Source organism: Antrostomus carolinensis, unplaced genomic scaffold (genome assembly GCF_000700745.2).
Source record: "Antrostomus carolinensis isolate BGI_N321 unplaced genomic scaffold, ASM70074v2 scaffold15216, whole genome shotgun sequence".
Taxonomy (NCBI): Eukaryota; Metazoa; Chordata; class Aves; order Caprimulgiformes; family Caprimulgidae; genus Antrostomus; species Antrostomus carolinensis.
The window spans coordinates 19279-41732 of NW_010319938.1; the positions used below are offsets into that span (position 1 = coordinate 19279).

The 22454-nt window shown below is 36.4% G+C and overlaps 1 protein-coding gene across 1 annotated transcript in view; it reads left to right on the forward strand.

Annotated features, from left to right (window-relative positions):
- Positions 1-22454, forward strand: part of ARL13B (ARF like GTPase 13B) — a 39806-nt gene that overhangs the window by 14897 nt on the left and 2455 nt on the right. The window contains exons 4-9 of the mRNA XM_010169450.2: positions 10638-10743; positions 14072-14285; positions 16697-16791; positions 18052-18283; positions 18762-18878; positions 19339-19407. Of these exons, the coding sequence (XP_010167752.1) occupies positions 10638-10743; positions 14072-14285; positions 16697-16791; positions 18052-18283; positions 18762-18878; positions 19339-19407 (833 nt within the window). The remainder of the gene's footprint in view (positions 1-10637; positions 10744-14071; positions 14286-16696; positions 16792-18051; positions 18284-18761; positions 18879-19338; positions 19408-22454) is intronic.

Consider the following 22454-nt stretch of genomic DNA (forward strand, 5'->3'; position numbering starts at 1 on the left):
CATGGAGTTGAACAGTGTGAACGTGTCTTCCACAGATTTAAATCTGGCTGTCTGCAGGAGGATTAGCTGAAAAACAAAACTTGAAATGCTACAGAGATCAATCATGAGAAAGAATGTTGATATTCTACCCAAGTGTGGGTTTCCCTTACAGCATTTTTTTTTCCCCTTAATGCCTTAATATCTGAATTTAGTGTTTGTTGATTCACAACATCAAGAGGATCCAAAAGGCCTGGCAGTCATTAGACGTTACGATAACGTACCAAGACTTGTGATCAGGCAAGCTTGCAAGTAATTTATTGGAAAACATTACTTTAGGGTGGAGAAAATGCAACATGAGTTAATGTTGTACAGTAATTTCTCTTCATTACTTAACTTGCTGTGTATCTCCCCACAGCAGAAGTCAGGGGATTTCTTCAAGACAACATTCTTTAGGAATGTTTCAGAGCTGCTTGGCACCACCAGACTGCCACAGGGAAAGTTCAGTCTGGGGCATGTGAAAGGAACCAGGAGTGCTAAACAAAGCTTCAGAGAAGTGACCTGAAAATCTGTTTTGGTATAGCAGAACACATCTGTTGACCCATGTTAATTTAGCATGGTTTGACAAGCCTGTGATTAAAAGCAAGTTCTAAGGGCACCATTAATGCTTATGATGTGAGATGGCAAGACTTTCTTGTATCGAGGAGAATGTGAGTAATTACTGAAAAGCTCTAAAACATGTATGCAGTCATCCAGTTACTCCTTCAGAACACACTAGAATTTCTCAAAAGGGCAGTTAGCAATTTTTCATGTGATTCATCTCCTGTGGTTTGAAAGTAAGTGAAGGACAGGACCATAAGAACTGTACTGGGTTTCAATTTGTGTATCCATTAATGATTGACATCTGCTTTTCAATGTTTTGAGTGCATTGGTCTTGAAATAGCTTTATTCCTTGGGCGGGTGGGAAGCAACAGAATTGCAAATCTGCAAATATTCTCAAATATCAAACTTGTGAAGAATTAAGCAAAAAAATACTTAAGATTGCTGTTAAAGGGATATTTTTTTCTTGTTTAAACACGTCTCACTAAAGAGTGGAATGTAAACAACTGAACCCTAGTTTTGTATCTTGGATCCTATCAGGCTTGCCTTTAAAACCTGCCTCTGAACGTGCTTGCCAATAAATGTGGTTGATTTTACTGGCAACTGAAACGCATGCTGGTTTCAAATAAATAAGGATGTCTTCATGACAAAGATAACCTTGGAAATTGTTGGCTTGACTTCTTGAGTGTTCCACAACAGGCTTTGTTCATATACTGAGTCCTTGTTGTTGTCCTCCATGTTTGTGTGTATATATATAGGGGCACATCCTGTTGTTCTTTTGATTGAGATGAAAGATCTATTTCCTTGAAGTTTTTGTCAATAGAGGGAGAATATGCCTATTGTTTTAGAGCTGAGTAAAGGGAATATGTGGACTGAAAGCACTCCAGTGACTTACAGCTCCAGTGACCCTGCATTCAAAAAAAGATTTGAAAATATGATCCTTCTGAAGTGAAAAGTAGCACAGTCTAAACATCCTCAACAGGCCTTTTCTTCATCGAAGGTTGGAAACGTTTGAGTTAAAACAGGTAAGAGACTGACTGCAGTGAAGGTTCATTTTGACATACTGTAGTCCATCAAGAAAAGAGGACTTGCATTCAGGGGACAGAACTCTCTCTTTAAGAGCTCCTTGAGATATATGATCTGTGTTCTGCATCATACTCCTTTCTTTATTTCTGCTGAAATAGACTTACTTTTTTTTCATGATTGCAACAAAAATAAGGGTTAGTTTGTTTTCCTGTTCCTTAGTTACAAGTCAATTAAGGGTAGAGGACACTTTGAGGCAAAATGTCCCAAAGGAATTTCAGGTTACAAGTAATCTTGGTTTGGTTTTGGTTTGGGTTTTTTTTTTTTTAAATCAATTTACAAACTGCAGTGGAGTTACATTATAGCTCTGTTATATGGTGTCAACAAACCTGTAGAACTGTTATTTTTGAGCACAATGGCTCTGAATAATGTTTGGAGTCATACTCTGGTCTGGAACTTGATTACTTCTTTTGAGTGTCTTAAGTTTAGCAAGAAAAAAACTAGTCAGACACATATACCATTAAATGCCTACAGTTTAAGATGCTTGTAGTAGTCTGTGGGGAAAACCAGGGGTTTGAGTTGAAATTTCAGTTTGCTCCAAAGTCTGTGCTCTCTCATATATTTTCATAAGAAAAGAAGGAACTTGTTTGATAGTGTTTTGGAGTCTTAAGTAACTAAAGTAAACAATCTTGCTACAAGTTACGTTTATTTTCTCCTTTGTTTAAAAAAAATTCCTTTTATATATATTATTCCTTTTATATTCCTTTGAAATACCTTGTAAACAAACATGCTTAAACCAAGGATTATCACACAGCAAGGTGGTTGGATGAAAATATCCTCTTAAAGCATCTCTGTCTTAAGATGATAAGTCCTTAGCAAAACATATTTAAAAATAGTTCTAAGTTCAAGTTTCTGTTTGTGGGAAGTGTGGGAGTGGTTCAACAGGAAAATACCAAAGGCAGAGAGTTTTTCCCTGGTTATAAGCCTGAAAAAAGATGCCATTATATGTTGAAAGTAGCTAAATGGTGTCAGAGTATATACAATATGATGCAAAATCAGTAATTTTAAGCACAGGGGACTTAAGTGCTAATGGATATCTCATTCTTAATGTTAAAAAATACTAACATATGAAGGTTGTTTGTATGTGTCAGCCTTTGTCTCTGGGAAATAACCTGTAGCACATTGCATCTGGCATTGCCTGCTAGGTAACATTGAGGAAATACAATCTGGTTGCTTGTTGCCTTGAGACAATGTTTAGCCACCATCACTGCCGTAAGGCTCCCCAGTAAAATCGAAATGACCAATATGCCTGAGCACAGAAATGGTGCATTCGAAGCAAGGTAGCTTGGAGTTGCTTTAATTAAAGCGAAATAGATCATGAGAGGTGGAGAAATGTTGATACTGAGTAAAAACATGACATTCAAATGGAATAAAACAGGTCTGAGTATTCAAGGAGTTCATAATATGGGTAAGAATGAGTCCAGAGTTGCTGGAAGAGTGTAACCAAATCACATCGCTGGAATAAACCCTTCAAGGGAGATGTAGAGGGGGAAAATAGACCTTAGTTACTTAGAATCATTTAATGTTGTGAGTGGGAAGGGACCCGCAAGGATCATGGAGTCCAACTCCTGTCCCTGCACAGGACAAGCCCAACATTCAGACCATGTCCCTGAGGGCACATGTTGGCCAAATGCTTCTGGCATCTTGTCAGCCTTGGTGCCATGAGCACCTCCCTGGGGAGCCTGTTCCAGTGCTCCACCACCCTCTGCCTCAAGAACCTTTTCCTCATGGCCAACCTAAACTTGTCCTGCCACATCTTCCTGCCATTTCCTCTGCTCCTGGTGTTGGTGGCCAGAGAGAAGAGATCAGTGCCTGCCCCTCCTCTTCCCCTTGGGAGGAAGTTCTAGACCATGATGAGATCTCCTCTCAGTCTCCTCCAGGCTGAACAAACCAAGTGACCTCAGCCTCCTCTCATATGGCTTCCCCTCTAAACCCTTCATCAATATTGTGGCCTCCTCTGGGCACTCTCTAGTAGCTTTAGGTAATGGAAAGTGGTGAGTTCATGCGTTTGCACTGACCTCAGTCACAGTTATGGTGACACATACTGCACCTACAAGTCCTGACTGACACAACAATGATCTCACTCTGCAGATCAGTTAGTCCATAGATTATTCTCTGTAATTGATAAGGGAATGGAGTATCCCTTAATTAAAAGGAAAACTGAAGAACTTAATGTTTTGATAGTGGGGGGTTTTTTTCACCCATTAAACCAGAGATTTATTGTCAGTAATGTTCCTTAAGAGACCTCAGAAATGATCAGCAGAGAGAAGTAAATGTATACATTGCAGATACCTGGGTTTGTTTATTTCCAGCAAGAATAATACTAGAAATCAGCACCTTCACTTAATTAGCTGGTACAAATATGATGGCTACTAATAGGTCACAGAAATCCAGAAGGAAAATCATAATCTCCTCTGTTAAAAGATTATGTAATTAAGGTCCAGATATAGATATATTTTTTAAATCATTATTTGAAAATTAATTAGGAGCAAGAGAAAGGGCTGCAACAGGATAGAGGACGGGTGAAATTCTTTCAGTTTAATAGGATATGTAGTTTGAACTCCTTGTTAACAATTTTGTATTGCTCTAAATTGGTTTCAAGATTTTTGTCTTCCTGACAGTAGAATTGCAGGCTCAAAATTTGTACTGTGCAACATCCCACCTACTTACATTCCCATTTCATCTGTCAGACCATATAGCTACATATCACAGCCTTGTAACTCACCTGCAATAAATGTGAGGATTTCCAGGCAGCTGTTTTAGAAATGTATCTTATAGGCAACTTTGATTAAATAACTTGAATGTTTGCCTAGGTAATGGTATATCAATGAGAAATAGAGTATAAGAAAATAGTTCATATTTACAGGGTCTTAGATATAATACAAAAATATATGGCAATGTCATTTATTGTTAGTGCTTTTGGAATTACACATCTGGAAGCTGAACATAATATTGTTGATGTGAGCTCAGACATCTCTTTGGATGCAGCCTGATTGATCAATAGGGACGATTACACTGATAGCAGCTGTGTCAGAGAAATATGTTTTTGGTAAATAGAAATACAAGTCAGACCTGAGGTGAGAATGAGGGCACTTAACCAAAATTAAACGAATTATAATTGTTCACATGCCTGTGACCACTTCAAAAAAGTAATATGAGAACAGAGTTGCTCTAGAGTTGCCTAGAGATATTATAAACAGGATGAGTTTAGAATCTTATTTCTAACTATTCTTTTATTTAAATGTGACCTAGATGAACTGTTTAGGGAAAAGGTTGAATTAGAGAAATGTCTCTTATATCTCCCTGCAACTGCATGAAAGGAAGATTATCTGCCTGATGTTTGCAGGCAGATAATCTTGTAGCACTTTATTCATTATAGTTTACACTAATATTCAAAGGATTGTTTTGCATAAGAATTGAAGGCATGAAAAGCAAACTAGAGAAAGAGCCTCCTGTCAATCAGTAAAAAGTTACTGATGAGTTTGTGTTTGTTGTCAACAATCCAGAAGGTTTAGGGGGGCTTAGAGTGTGCTACAGAAGAATGTAGTTTAAGATCTGTTAACACCCACCATTTGGATTATTTCAGTGTAGTTAAAAGCTTTTAAAGGCAATCTGCAAAAAGTCTGTGAAAAGAGGGGGCTCAGAGCTTAATCTTATCAGTGTCTTATGGTCTCCCTGGGAGGCCTGAAACTTGGCTAGGTCTCCTATCTGCTTGGTTTTGTTTGTTCTTTCCTCTTCAGTTACTGGCAATTCATGAGCTTTTCAAGGAAGTCAACAGAAAACAAAATTCTTGATATTTTTAACTATCTGACAAACTGACATCTTTCTGCCTGTTTGTGGATCAGGAGTTTGATTTTCATTAACGTTAACATAAGCAAAACAGAGAGAGATTAACAAAACCATTTCTTGCTATATCTGCTGAGGCTTCTCTAGGATAGAACAACCACAGGATTGCCCAAGGAAAAAAGTTAAAAGATGAGAGGTGAAATTTCTGAAGGGGGGAAGAAAAAAGGTAAAATAGCATTTTTAATTAGAAGATCTACAGTAGACTGAAGAATACAGTATTATTTTTTCCCCTGTGTAGACTGCTGTTAAATTCAAAGGTTCTCTCACCTCTTTGTTTTCCCAGGAATGTTAATTTAGTCACTCAAAGCTATGGCTTCTTGGAGTAGCCTTTAAGATGAATATTCTTGATCTTAGATAAATTATTCTCATAAAGATGCATTTTCCTCAAGTTCCTTTTAATCATGTTGATAGTTCTGATACTGTAATATTCTGACCTCAGAGATACTTTGCTCTTCGTTAATTTTGATGGCCACCATACAGGTTTGACACAAAATTTTGGGTTTATGATAACTGACTCTGATTAAGCCTAACCCCAAAAGCAGCATCTCTGAGACACTTTTACAGATTACCCCTCCACAGTGTGTTCTCTCTACAGTATTTAGTTTTCAGTGTTATGTTACTGTATGAGAGTCCTGCACAAGTGGAGAGAAATGGGTAAGTTGGAAAGTAACACTGTATAAAAAAAACCCCTCCGAGTCTGCAAAACAAGAAAACAAACACATGTGCACAAATACCCTCACGGAAAATATCCTCTTCCCAAATAAACCTGTCCTGTAACACTTGGATTTTTGATGAAAGCTGAGATACAAATGTGTCCTTTTCATACTGGATTTTTTTTTTTTTTCCCAAATCTTTTGGGTTATAAGGTAAACTTTAATGCTGATTTTTTTTTTTTTTTTTTTTTTCCTCTTTGCTCCGTAATTTACATTTTAGAAACAGGTCAAGGAACACACACAGTTTGCATTGAGACTTTGTTTTTCTCTGGCATGTATTCTGGCTTCTAAGAGAAATATTGTTACTGAACTGTAGCTGTCAGTTGAGCCAATGCACACATACACTCCCTTTCCACATTGTTTCTCATGACTCTCAAAATAAAGTTCAAAAGCTCTCTAGTTGCTTAAAAAAATCCTACTTGATATAAAAGCAGTTGGTGCTTACCATTTCTTTATTACTTGCATAAAGTAAGTTTGTTACACTAAGAAGGTTCCAAATATACTTTATGTGAAATTGAAATAAGCCAAGCATGATTTTATATATGAAAACTTCTCACTCAGCAAACTTGACATGATAAACCAACAGACGCTCTCCTGTGCTTTCAAGTATGTTTTGATATATACCTCCTACAGTTTTTTAAACATGAAAAATTGCTATATATGAAGTTCTACTGACTTGGAAAATTAAAATCAAGGTCTATCCTTTAAGCTAACTCTGACGTATTCCCTAAAGAAGGAAGTTTTATGCATAAAACTTGCTGCAAATCCTAGCATTCCTGTGCATGAGCAGCAGAGCTGTGAGATTATATTCACTCGGAGAAATATCCAATTCTTTGCAGGGTAGACATCCATTATTAGGATGTCTTGACACTTAGGCACATTTCCATTGCAAACCACACTACACAGCCTTTTCCTGATATATGGAACTTTATAATAAACATTAAGTAAAAGAAAAGTCTTTACCTTTTAATCCCGTGCTGGTGGCTTTCTCTTTTATGTTTTACAGAGGAACTCCTGAGGGTAGGCTTCAGTATAACCTGAAAAACATTGTTTTGAATATTTGCCTATGTAATGTGTCTTGAGTGGTATTCCATTAAGTATTTTCTGCATGCCTTTTGCTTCTAGTTCTTATATCGTTGTCCAAGGGCTCATCTTCAGGAGCAGTGGTGTGAGAGAGAAGCTGACTTTTGCAACTGCAGTAGACAGGCAAATTGATTACTTTCTACTTGGGGAATCTGGTTCTGCCTGTTTGAAACCCAGCCTTGCTGAGAGGCGGATCACTGCTGGAGCTGCCCAGTAGCAGAAAGTGTTTAGGAGCAGCTCCCCAGTTAGAGGCCTCATGAGCTGCAAATGAAGCACTGCCTACCTATGAAGCACAAGTGTAAGTGCAGGGATTGCTTTCTTCTACACTAAAGCACTAAGGGTAAAGGAAGAAAGGGTAGGTCGTGGGTCTATTAATGCTTTTACTTAAAAAAACCCCCAAAAAAACCCCAACAAACCAAACCCCCCAAAAACCCCCGCCCCAAACAAAACAAAAAAACCCCCAGCAAAATAATACCCTTTATCACAGTATCTTAAAACTATTTTAACTCCATTTATAAGTTTGACCTAAAGGCTCAAGTGGGCAGGGTTGTACATCAGGAAATGTATGACCTGTGCTATGCTGCTTCAGCTCTTGGGGAGTGTAAGGTGGAGACAGATATTTGGATAGACTGTTTTTCCAGATACAGCACCTCAGCTGTATTTTTTTTTTTCCTAATACAGTCAGTATTGCAACAGGAGTGCTGTGGAGAAAATAGAATCTAATTGTCCAAAAAGCAAATCTTATGCCTTTTAAGATATTAGAGGTTAAAAATCAGCAGCTACTGCAAGTTATAGGACGTTAGTGTCACACTCAGAATGAGCTATGTGGCTTACCAACATTTCTTTCTGCTTCAGCTGTGCTTTGCAGAATGTGCAGTCCAATCACATAATAAATATTGCAGTTATTTCATCTTGAGGTGAGAAAGGAATAGGCTGTGGCAACAAAGTCTGTGTTTGGAAATATTTTCTTCAATTAGATCTAGATCGGAATTGACAGCACTGCTGAGGAATGTTCTTTGAGACTAGGAGGCAGTGGAATACGATTTTCATACTGTGACAAAGATAGATGAAATTAAAAATGAAAAGAGATAATTGTTTCCAATCTTGTAATGACTTTCTGTAGTTTTCTTGAATTTCATTTCACTTTTTTGCTGGTTTACCTTTGGTCCTGTTTCATAGCCAAATACTGAGAGGACATTACTTGTCCTAGCTGCTTGGTGAGAAGGAATAGTGCCAGAGTATCATAAGTATATTGAAAATATCGTGGCTTCTGTATATGCATTGAACAATAGTTAGGGAATCTCTGCACTCAGTCATACAAAGTACTGCAGAATTACTCTTTTTGTTGGGAAATGGGAATGGATTATCAAAGGAGAGTAGGGGTGGGGAAAGCCTTGTGCTCTTTCTAGCTCTGCAGGCAAGTCAGCAAAGTGGATCACCATCAGGATGTAGGGGTTTTGTCCTCAACCTTTTGGACCACAAATAGTTCTTAAGACTGATGAAGAATGATAGACAGTGGATGTTTAAGAAGCTGTCTTTCCATGGTCTGCTTTGTAAACTTTACTTGAAAGGAGAGCTTAGACAATGAATGTGTGTGAGATTAATGGTGACAAGGAATGGTTTTTTGAGCTGTAGATGCTTTTTCTTTTAATGTCTCCTTGAGGTTAAAAACTCTCTTGGGAGTAAAATAATTAAGAACTGAGGCTGCAATACTGTGATTCTGGGTATTGGTATAGGTCATGGATTTATTAATGCATTTACCTGAATCCTTCTTGGATTTTAAGCAGTTTAAATCCATTTTAATCAAGAAATTGAGGTCTTGAGGGTAGTCAAGTTATGGAATGGATGCAGCCACTGTTACCATAAGTTGGCAAATGCCAAAACTCTCTAAAACTCGTTTTGGATTTTAAAAAGCAAGCATCCTTTATTCACAGCACTGAGCATGGGAGGTTCACACCTCAAAGCATGTGTGCCAATTGCAAAGCAGCCCTTGGTTATAGCATCAGGTTAATAAATATGCATTACATTTCCCAGAATCATTATGCATATTCAAACGATTTCCTGTAGTTTATTATCACATTTGCATACCGATTACTCATGTGTTCTCTGTAGGTAGGGTGGTCGTGAGGGGTCTCCAGTGATCTTTTGGCAGTGAACATTCTTTCCCACATTGTCCTTCAGTGCACTAAGTCATAAATCACCTTCAGATAATATTGTTGTCTTGGAAGTTTCCCAGGTCCTTAAGGAAAATGAAGATGTTAGTAATTATAAATCTTCTTTCCCAAATCCTTGAGGAGGATAAGGATGTTCCTGTTGGTGTCCATAACTCTTCCCTCTCTACTATTCACATAGATAGAGTGACACCTGCAAAAGCCTTGCAGTAATTAGTTATTTGGTTGTTCTTTGCTTATCATTTTTAACAACACCTGCTGAAGGGAAAACTGTCTGCTTCACTAATAGTCATTAGATCCTGGAATTTGAACAATGTATGCTTTAAGATTTAAGGTCTATATGTGTGTGTGTGTGTGTGTGTATGTATATATATATATATATATATATAATGTGTGTGTGTATCTCTATAAACTTTAATACTGACTTTGGTTACATTATGGAGTATATGGAAGACAAATCTCATCAAGAACAATAGTCCCCCCAAAAATTAAGATGTTTATTTTCTGTAGTCTTCTTTGCTACCATCTCTCTAAGAAATAAGACAATGATGCTACTTGATTTTACACAATGTTTATTTTGTAAGCTATGTGTTTCATGTACCTTTTTTTTCCCCCCCCCTGCCCTCTATTTAATAATAAAGTATGTTTTTTAGAGCTATTCATGCAAGTTCCTCCCTACAAGCTTTGTTTTTTACTTATGAAGAACAGGTTCAAATCATTACAGATCAAGTTGATTGGTGTCAGGGAGAAATCTGGATAGTAGGCAGACCTGAGATGATCATAAAACAGTATTGTGTGGGGAAATGCACACAGTTTGGGAAGTTGTGAAGTTCTGGACTTTGATTTACAGACTCCCAACAGATTGTGCTGTGTAGCTTTAGATGTAGAGCAGTACAGTCTTTTACATCCACCTTCTTAGCTGTAAAATATAATTGCCTTGTCTGTGGGTGCTTAGTAATTATTTAATATTAGTATCTAATGAGTATAATGCATGGACTAACGAGTTCATTAAGGAGAAAGAATTAATGCTGAAACCAGGCATTTTCTCTTTACTTTCTCCTTCTTCCCCTTCTTCTTCCTACTTTTGTCAAAATCTTAGCTTTTGGAGATGTGAGAATCTATCTGCTGTCAGGGTGCTAAATGTTTCTTTACATCTTTTCCAAAGGCTGGCAAATAAGCAGGACAGAGAAGGAGCTCTGTCAGAAGCAGATGTAATCGAATCCTTATCTCTGGAAAAGCTTGTCAATGAACACAAGTGTCTGTGTCAAATTGTAAGTATATTTTCAGATGCTTCATTTTCTAATATATATGTAATGCTTGGAATAAGGTGGGGGGTTGTGCCACATAGTGTAAAACTGAAACAAGAACCCTCCAATCCCAGCAAAGATCTAGTACATGTGTCTGTTTTACAAGCAATTCTGCTGTTCACCTTGACATTCAGTTGAAGAAATCTTTATAACAAGGTTTTTGAAGTGTACCTGCTGGTCCATTCTGAAAGCATGTAAGAAAAAATAATTACTGATGTGATTTCAAACTTGTTTGGTTAGATGGTAAGTTTTGTATTCCACCTTTTTAAAAAAAGAAGCAGGAAATGGAATTTGCCTATGTTGACATTCAGGAAGGACCACTGCTTATATGTGATGTTTATCTCACTTCTGTTCCTAGCTAAAACCATCATTTAGTGTGAGTTGCCATCTGGCAAACAGTGAGAACTTAATCTAATAATCTAATTCCTAGTGCTTTTAATTCCCAGCACAGTAGTCATCAAAGAACACTATTAGAACTAGTTAATATCCGTCCTAAAATAACTACATTTCAGATATAGTAGTCACAGTCATGTTTAAAACAAACAAACAAACAAGAAAGACAAGTAAGAGGGCGGGGGGTGGTAGGAAGGAGCAGTGTATTTGATATTGGTCAATATTTCAGATAATTTTTCCAAATCAGTAGTCCCCAAAGTTTTCTTTAAACCTTTGTTATAATCAACCAGTTTCTTAGTGAACTATTTGTGGTCTTTACTCTTATAATCTTTTTGTAATTTCAATAAGAAATATTTTAAAAGATACTGACAGTTATACTGTTCTTAAAATTAAAGGCAATTTTGCAAAACCACTCCATCTGCTATATTTGAGTTTTAAAATTCTAAATAGACTTTTAATTCCCTAAGAAGAGTGGCAAAATTCATAGAGTAGTAGATATTGCTGTTGTTTTCTTTACAAAGTTAGGTTATAGCAGGGCATAGCTACGTTCATTATATCAGGGCTCTTTGATGGCTTTGCAGTCAGTGGATTTTCTACTATGCATGTAGCCATCATAAAAATAAAACTTGCAAGTTCACAGTTTTGTTTTGTTGTTGGTTTTTTTTTTTTTCTGAGGGACTTCTGTGGAAAAAATATTTTCTTGCAAAGCATTGTCAATATGAAAGACCTGAAACATTCCAGTGTATTTTTCCAATACTTTAGTATTACATAATTTATGACATGTTCCAGTAAAATGCTGGTTTTGTTCTCTATTTATATCTTGGGTGTAATCAACAAAGAAACTAGATCACATACTCTTAAGTCATTTTAGCTGAAAGCAGCTGAGTCATATACTCAAATGGGCAGCTGCTTTACTAGGCCAGTAAAGGTAAACATGGTCCCAATGTATTTCAGCATGATGCCTCATGGGGTGAATTTAAAAAGGGGCGTTATGAAACAAGATTTAAATAAAAATTAGGCAAGGACCAAACTTTTGTTCTTATTCTTTTAATTAGTTTTCTTCCAGATCTTTAAATTTCACTGCAAAATATTAAAGCAAATTGAAGGAGTTCTTTGTCTCACTGTCACACAATCTCAGTGAGAATAACCTCCATAATTTGCTTTTTTTAACGTTTGCACATTCTGTATTTCTAAATCTCTATATTTTATAACTGAACTACAGTAACAATAAGTTTTGTGCAAACCTAGAAGAAAATTCCCCCAGTGCTGTCTCTTATTTTATCTTAGTTTTCTCAGAGAAAAGGTATTGCTGCCTGTACATCTTCTCCTTGATTAGGTTCTGCTAGTGAATATTGTAGTGTTCCATAGTGAACAACACTCATATTTGAACCTTAATTTAGACAAAGTAAGAATGTATTAAAATGCAAACTAGGTTTGGCACTCTGCAGGGACATTAACAGGTCAGAATTTATTTTTTCTGTTGTAAATAGAACATACCATATCTGACTATGGTGCTTGTCAAATGAAGAGATAGCACAGAGAATTTTTAGATTTTGGTGTTGGTGAGTTATGGGTTTGTTTGGGGTTTTTTTTTTAATCTTTCTTCATTCATGAACACAAATCCTGAACTCAATTAATGTGAAATATTACTTCTTCGTGTCAAATACATAGCTGGATCTATTCAATTGCTATGTCTATGATAGTTTTAGAGACCCATACAATGCTCCAAAACTTTCTGGAAAATAGTTCTGAAGAGATCTGGAGAGGTCATCTAGTCCTTTTCCCATGTTCTAGGCTAGAATCAAGACATATCTTTTTTGTTCCAATTAAAGCCAATTATACTTGTCCTCCTGGCAATGAACATGAAGAGCAAATTAATAATTTCCTATTTGCAGTTACACCTTATGTTTTTGAAGGCTATTACCATATCTTCGTGAAGCTTTTTCATCTCAAGAGAAGAACCACTCCTGTTCCTTCAATGTTTTCTTACTAGATGCGTGTTCATAACCAATTTTCTCTGATTTTTACCTCCTGTGCTCCTCTTAATTCCTTCCAGCCTATCCACTATTCCTTCCAGCCTATCCACTTCCTTGAAATGTTGCATCTAGACTAGATAAAGTATTCCAAACTCATTTAACAACAGGGTTTGCACTCATCTTCCCATTGATTTGCCTAGATCATGTTTTTCTTGCTTGCTGACATGAATATCATGACAGAAGTTATAGTCAAATCAAGCTGCATGATATTTTTGCTTCACCCCATCCACAATACCTGTTCTGATCTAAAATAACTGAATTGGTTTGACAGTTTTTCTGATGAATTCATGCTGGATTTTATTTATCCTTTAGGTGTTTATGAATGTCTAACATTTCTTTTGTGAACTGAAGCTAACTTGATTCTCTTGCATCTAATTTTTTTCCATTTTACTAGATAAATATAACACGGGCTATTACAAAGCAGCAGCAAAACAGAACATACATATTTGAAGTTGATAAATTATATTTCTATATAGATGCAGAGATACAGATGTGTATAGAAACGTGTAAATACACATATATACATATAGCAGGTGTGTTTGTAAGGGTGTGTGTATGTAACGGGTGTATATATATATATATGTCTATTTAGAGATAAATGTGCAAACATTTTTCTGTGCAGTATTTTAGTATTTTTGGAAAAAGACTGGAAATGGAATTTGGTAGAACTAATGTGATTTGTATCTTGGCAAAAAACTTACCTAAGTTTATAGAATACCTATATGCAAATTTATTTCCCATACTTCTCAGTGTTTTGCAAGCTTCAGAGGAAACAGTAGTTGTTGGGTTGATTTCTTGTTTTCAGTCAAGGAATGTGATCTGAACTGCAAATAATTTCCCCCTGTTTCTCCTTATATTTACAGGAACCTTGCTCAGCTGTCATGGGCTGTGGGAAAAAAATTGACAAGTCAATAAAAAAGGGTTTATATTGGCTTCTACATATCATAGCAAAAGATTTTGATGCCTTAAATGAGCGCATCCAAAGAGACACTACAGAACAAAAAGCGTATGAAGAACAAAAGAAACGAGAACGAGCTGAGCGAGTGAGAAAGATACGAGAAGAAAGGTATTCTCTCTGTAATTTCTCCTACATCCCCTTCCTCCCTTTCTCTGAGACACCTGATTCATTCCTATATATAAAGCTTATGGGAAGCAAGCTATCTAGAATTTAAAGCTTACAAGCCAAGAGCCTCTATATTAAAAGCTTTTTTTTTGAGACCTACAGGTTTTTGCCTGGTTCATCCCCTTTATTTTATTTGCTTGATGCTGGAAATGTGCCATGAATGAGAATTGCCAAGTAGTTGTGGAATAAATTTGTCCTTGCTAACATAATTTCACAGGAGGTTAACCTAAAAAAATAAACCCTGTCACTTAATCTTAAGTTACCTTCAAGTGTGTTCTAAAATAAACTTTTATTAAGTTAGACTTTGTAACCCATACCTGAATATCAAAGACAAGATGTGGAACTTTATTGAACACTATACTTAATAAACTTCAGGTGAGGCATGGAGGGATTTAGGATGATGGAAGGAGGGGAAGCAGGACAAGTGATTTATTACTTCCCTCCAAGACCTTTGTGGTTATCAGCAGCCCACTATGGTTCCTATTAGAGACTGATGTGAATCATTTTATTGGGGCATTCTTACAAAATTCACTGACCACACCTATCTCCCTGTCTGCCCTATTTACATAGAGATTTGCAAGTCTCAGTTAGTGTGAAAAGTAACTGTGAAGCTATTGTAAAGTATCTTGGCTTGTACTTTACTATTGTAAAGTATCTTGGCTGATTTGGTTTACTTCAGCAAGTAAATTACCTAAGCACACTTTAAACACCTGGAATTTGACACAGTCTTCATACACATTTCACCAATTTACAAAAAAAATTTCGTAAGCTGTTAGTCTGTCAGATGTCTCTGCATAGACAAGACACTCTGACCACGTTGGATTGTGTTGGGTTTATGCCACGTTGAGAGGTGTAGCAAGAAGGACTGACTTTGAAACACGTCACAAAGAAATTGTCTGATGGTACAGGAATTTTCCATATAATATGTTCCAGCTCAGTGTTCTTGAATACATTGGTTCATTGTAAGAATTGGTTGGGTCTAAGTTGGATTAAAGACTTAAAAGTTTTGCTAAACTCCTTGTGCCTTAGTGCAAAGCTAACTAGTAACTTCTGGTTTTACCTGTAGCTGGGGGCTTGTCTCAGATATAAGAGATGGCATTAACTCTCACTTTGCTGTTTGTTTCAAATCAGTTTCTTACTGTAAGAAACAGGATATTCTTGATTCAAGTGTAATTCTGTTTCATTTTGTGTTTTCCTATTTCCCCAGACTGCTTTTTGTTCTGATCTGCTTCCCTGAATGTTCTCTCAAAGTACTTTTCCTCCACAATATGTTAGTAGGAATCATCCTGTTCCAAATGGAACACCAGTGAGAAGTAGCACCAATGAATTTTAACACAGTATTGGCCCTTCCTTCCAAGTAGTAGTTTCATGGGTAGATTGGTGACCTCCTTTTCATTCCCCTCTGTGCCTCCAAACAACAGGGTTACTTCCTATCTCAGTACTTGCAGTTGTAAAGTAGGTGTAACAGTGACTTCCTATGCGCAAGTACCATCAGATCAATTGATTAAAAGTGATTGATAAGCATATACTTTATTAATGAGACATAATTTAATACATAGTAATTTAATTTTTCTTACACAGCAATCTCGTACATAAAATAAATTACTAGTGCTGGTGCAACAACAGTGCACTGAGAATTATGTGTCTTTCTGAATTTTTCTGTGTCTAGTTGAAGCAAATACAATTCCCTCACTGTTACTACATAAATTGAACAGTCTGGCAATAGTTCTTCCTTCTGTATATTAAGAAGAGTCTAGAATTATAAGAAATTGAGGTGTTTGAAAAATAGAAGAGGCTTTAGATAGTCTGGTTTTCCACCTCATAGATTTATATAAAAAAAAACCCACAAAAAAACCCCCAAAAAACAACAAACAAAAAAACAACAAACAAAAAACAATTGAATACCTTTTATTGTTATAAAAGATTACTGGTGTGAAAATTTCAGCGTGCTGTTGAACACTGAAAACCTTCCAGTTACCGATGTATTCTGTCATATATCCTGTCCTCAGAAACTGCTTCCATTTCCTGAAGTGCTGATTGAACGTTCTGGTACATAGATAGCAGCATGTTCCTACATACTTTTGCTTTATTGATGTTAGCCTGACATCCTGATTTCTGTAGAATGGTTTTCAAATTACAGAAAGCATATTGTAAAAAACAGCTGGCATAAATTGGAGGATGAGTTAGATGACCTAGTAAGTGTCCTTTATTATGTCAAACTTATGGCTTGGCTTCTTCATAATTCTTTGTTCATACCCTCTCTTTTCTCCTGCCCCCCCCCCAAAAACCCCCAAAACCAACCATAACCCCCAAAACACTAAAACAACAACAAAACAACAACATAAACCCAACAACAACAACAAAGGGAAAAAAGAAGGAAGAAGTGCACCTGATGAGGAAGACCGTGAGCCTGGGAACACTGAAAACCCTTTCCAGCCTATATCTGCTGTAATCTCTGAGGTATGAGAATATGTGGAAATCTGGATCATTTTAGACCTACCACTGACAAATGTCTGAGAGGTAATGAGAAAAATGGTTCATTCAAAAGAATTGTTCTAAGTCTGTCTGCACAGAATTACTTTATTTGTTTATTTTTTGTTTTAATCCTGGCAGTCTTGTTTTGTGTGCATTGAGTCAATGCTTTCATGTTAAGGAAATCTATTATTGATTTGGGGACAGAAGGTTTTGCAGACACAGGAAAATAAAAGTACTGCAAACAGATGATTGAACACATTTCTGAATTAAACTATTGGATATTCAGGAGTTGAAAACTAATCAAGGTCATTAGTTTCTTGTAAAATGTTTTAGTGATACACTGAGTCACATAAGATCTCCCTGACTACTTCAACTATTTAGATATTTGAGTATAACTTGTTTTCTATTGAAAACAAACAATTGACAAATTTTCTTGGCTTTGAAATATGAAAAATATATTAATATATAAATTTTCCTTAACCTGTGTTTCTGATTTCAGGCAGGTCTTATTTATTGTACCATTTTTTTTTTTTTATTCAGTTGACTTGAGATAACGTAATCTCAAGAAACATGTAAACTCTCAGAGATTTTTCTAGTAAATAATTCAAACATTTGCTTCTGTCCAGGACAAAAAAGCCCATATCCATGTATCCTGTAAAGTCAGTTACATGCACAATAATACACTCTATAATAACATACAGAGTAAGAAGAGAAGGGTATAGTTCTCAGCATTGCAGAGATAGTGATTTAGTGATAAAGAACCTGTGAAACAGCCTATCATTGAGTCTGTATGACACAATTGGTTTTTGACCAAATCATGGTAGCACTTTCTGGATACTTAAACTCTGTGCATATTTTTTGTTGTTGTTTTAACTAAAACATTAAAAAAAAAAGATAACTGATAAGGAAGAATATTAGTTTTCTAACCTTTTGCTCAGGACTGCTGATATTGTTTACATAGCTAGCTTTTTTTGGTTGTATAGCCAAAAAGAAAGCTAGAAAACAGGCTATAAACCTAAAGATAATTTCTTTTGCTGTTAATCCCCTTTTATTTTATTTTTTTCCTTTTTCTGGACAGAATATTGTAAATTTAATTTCTTTATCTATTTAAAAATACTTTCCAGGCTAGATGTGGGACAGAAAAATATTTTAGGAATATTTTCATTTTAAAAATAACCTTCCTGTCTTATTGGTCAATTTACAGCATTAGAAGTTGTTAAAAAAAAACCTTATACTTTTTGTTAGAATGAAAAACAAATTGAAAAGGAAAAGAAGCGGCAAAGGTTGGAGAATGAAAAGGCTACGATTGTCTTGAAATCACAAACAGAGCAAGAACAAATGAATGCCCAGCACTTACCAAGTAGTAGTAGCCAAAATGCAAATGATAGTAGACCAGAAACCTGCAATTCTACAACTACACAGCTTTTGCAGCATGAAGAAGAGTATGAGCAGCAAGCCTCAGAATGCCTTGACTCAGGTAAAGCTACTTCCTTTTAATGTGTCTTTTAATGCTGGTTTTCACATAGTTCTTCCTTCTGTCTATTATTTTTCATGATGCTACACATAAGTGTAATCTGTTGAAAACATAAAAATGCACCATTAGGTTATTGTATTGGAAAATCTGCGTCAAAAAAGTGCATGTTTTTTGGTGTGTGACTGCTGTTGTAGCTGAAACTAGGTTAATTTTCATCATAAGCAAATATGTGGCCCACTGTCCATCAGTACCAAGCTAAGTTGAATTTCTTTGTTAAAACATGGAGTTTGCATCTTATTTTATGCTTACAGTTTATTTTCTCTAGCAAAATGTTGTATAAATTTTACATTTCACATAAGTCTGTAAGTTTGGACTGAAAATGCTGATGCATCTCACCCCAACAATTGTATTAAAAAATGATCTAAGATAGTCTGTGAATGTAACTGTATGATATGTAACACTCTATTTCTGTTTGCTATAGATAACAGTAAGAAAAAAAATAAAAAACCAAAATTAAAAAGGGGCCACAGAGTAGAACCTGTTAATACAGAGGACACTGTTCCAAAAAATCCTACACCACCACCAGCTCTTCCACCAGGTAAGTTTACTAACAAACAATAATCGATGTCTCAATTTGTGGTTATTTAGCCTTTAAAATATTCATATGTGAATGATGAAACTGGAATGGTCTTCACACAGAGATATGCTACTGAACCTTACTCCCTAGGAAATCTTTGATGTATTTTCCCACTTCGTGGTATGAACTTTCAGCAGTATTGATTTGATCTGTTCTGTGGGGGAAGATGATGTTATTTTCACAAAACAGTCAGAAACTTGACTACTCACTGATGAAAAAGTGATTTAAAAATATCAATATTTTTCAGGGTATGTCAGTTTACTTTAAAGTATTTAATTGTTATTCACCCTGTATACAATATATTATGTACTTTTGGCATTTCTAAATGCTTTGATTTCTTCCAAAGAGAACTGGCTTCCATACATTCAATCAGAATCAAGTGCAGTCGTGGCGTGTTTTGACTGTCTTTGTTTTCCTTTAGTTGGCTGGGGAACTCCCAAACTTAATAGACTTCGAAAACTTGAGCCTCTTGGTGAAACACATCATGCTGGTAATTTAAAATATTTTGGGTTTTGTACTTTTTTTTTTTTTAAAGCATTCTCCATTGTTCCTTCACTTCTACATTAATTTCATTCTTCATCTTTTTTTATTTATTTCTTAATACCCATTTTCATTGACCAAAAAGCTAACCCTTTTGCTTAGTAGAAAGCATCTTTTTGATTTTTCAAGTCTTATTTCATTTTTTTTTTTAATCAAAAAGAGTAAGTTCTCTCAGATTCCCTAGTAAAGTTTACAGGGGCACAGCATATCAGAAGCTATTAATGATCTGAAGTTATTTGCACGGCAGCATGCACCTACATATTATAATGTGCCATGTAACAAAGATTAACAGGACCAGTTACTTTAAGGGTCCAAACACATATTGCATGCCAAATGAAAGTTTCAAAGTATATTTTCATTGTCCATATATAGACAGTTCATCGTTATCTGATGCAATGGAGACAGGAGCTGGGTTACCTGGATACTGGAAGAAGTTGGAGTTACTCATCAGAGAGGATACTGCAGAGATCAAGCAGAGCTTATTAATTTGGCATCCATAGTGGTTCTTCCACATCCAGGCTGGTTTGGCACGAAGGCATCTGTTTGTTTCCACGCTGATCTTAGGATCTGATCTGGAAGTGCTCATCCTTTCACTGCACTGAACCCAAATGGGCCTCATGTATTTCTGTAGTTGTGTGAACCTTAGCTCAGGTCCAGATGAATTGGAAAAGAGAAGGCTCCAGGGAGATCTTATAGCGGCCTTCCAATACCTGAAGGGGCTACAAGAAAGCTGGGGAAGGACTTTTCATAAGGGCAGTTAATGACAGAACAAGGGGAAATGGCTTTAAGCTGAAAGAGGGGAGGTTTAGATTAGATATTAGGAAGTTCTTCACTGTGAAGGTGGTCAGACACTGGAACAGGTTGCCCAGAGAAGCTGTGGTTGCCCCCTCCCTGGAAGTGTTTAAGGCCAAGCTGGATGAGGCTTTGAGCAACCTGGTCTAGTGGAAGGTGTCCCTGCTGATGGCAGGGGGGTTGGAACTAGATGATCTTTAAGGTCCCTTCCAATCCAAACCATTCTATGATTCTATGAATTTGCTGTGTGTAAGCTGACTCCTTGTGTCACTTCTTGAGATAGTCTAAAACTTCTTCTAGCCACTGCTACCATTTCCATGCAGTTTTAAAAGCATAGTCTGTAAGATTTTTGTTATTGTTTTGGGGGTGTTTTCTTGTGAGAAGGAAAGTTAAAGACATGTGGGCACCTCTGAATTAAGCGCATTATGTTAGCAACTCCAAAGGAAGGACTGCAATCCCAGCTATGATGGAAAGCCCAACGTGAATTTGATTGCAGAAGTAGTGAGGCTTCCAACTGAAAACTAGGTTACTGGTCTGCAAGGAGAGGTTTTGGTGATAAAGCTTGAGATCTGCTGCTTTACCTGAAGAGCCAGCGTTCCTTAAAGTTGACAAACTGACAGGAGAAATAAGCTTAACTGGAAATATCAAGGTGTGTGCTAGGCAGATTCTTGCTTTCTCTCTTCAATAATGACTATATTCTATTTTTGGAAGACGATGGGAGATTTTTTTTCATACACTCCTATCTTTTTCTCAGTTTTAGAAATTTCTTCATTTTTCTTTTATTTTTTCAAATTTTGAAAAGCCAAATGAATATGGAGACATCTGGAGTAATATGAGAGGAGGATAACCAAACTAAAGCAGTGGGAACACTTGTACACATTGAACAAAGGGAACATTAATTGAGGAACTTACAGAGAAAGGAGCTCAGTGTGTCTGTAGTGATCCTTGAGCTTAACCCTGACTTGAACTGATTGTACAACTGTCATGTAGTACAGCACCATGTGGACGTACCTGCTGAAGTTCTGAAGCAACAGAACACGGAGCTTCTCTGCCAAAGAAATAAAAGATGCCTAAAGGGGAATTAAGATCTCTAAAAACTAGATATTTATTTTTCACAGGAGTGTAATTCATGTGCATAAAATGTAATTTATAGTCTTAACCATAAAACCATCTTGCTCTTTTTTTTTTTTTAAAGGCATATAGAGAGAAGGCGGCAAGAAAGAAAAGCCAGATGAAGAGGTAGGGAGAGGAAGAAAGGGAAGGGGTGATCCTCAATTTTTATCTGTGCCTAAGGGAGGTGTTGCATTTTGTAGCAAGAGTATGGGTGGGACAAAGTAGAAAAAAGAAATGCTTAAGCTAGGTTCCCTGCTTACAGGTGTGTCAATTAGTAACCTGAGATCTGTGTTAATTTAGTCCATTTGTAAAATAAGGATAATAATTAAAGTATTTTGGAATCTAACTATGGACAAGATGTTGGTAAGGGAACTAAACTATCTCTTGACCAGAGGAAACTTGGAGTGCTCAGAACTTTGCAGCTGAATTCAAGACACTGCTTGCTCTTTGCTGTGGTTTGGGCTTTTTCCAGGAATTCTGAGACACTCACAAGATTCACACAGGTACAGAACTCAGACCATTTAAGAGCCATAGAATCATTTAGGTTGGAAAGAACCCTTAAGATCATTGAGTTCAACTGTTAAGCTAACACTACCAAGTCCATCTTGCACTTGCCATGTGTCCTTGCCCATTTTCTGACGCACAACAGTGTTTTTCAGTGAGTTTTCACATATTTTGCAGATGGGGAACCTGCTCCTGCTTGGAAACTCATTCATGATTTCCTAAAAACTGTTGAGCCTACCTTTTATCCATTTTTAGAAAGAATATTCACTGAATTGCATCTTCCTGAAAACCAACTTCTCTTTGGCTGTCCCTTCAGCAGAGAAATAAATCAATTTGGGGTTTGTTTGTGGTTTTTGTTTGTTTGTTTTTTCCCAGCTTTGTGCACAATTCACTGTAAAGGTGGTTTTAAAAGTTTTTCAGGCATTCAACCTTAGTGAAATAAAAAGGCCTGGTTGATTTCATGATTAATTGATAGAAATGTCTTGAAGGCACAATTTGCAGTGAAAGCTTAGAGTATTTTTTATCATTTCTTTTGGCTGGGACTTTAGTAAGGCTTTATTTTCCTTGAGGTTATTATTATTATTATTA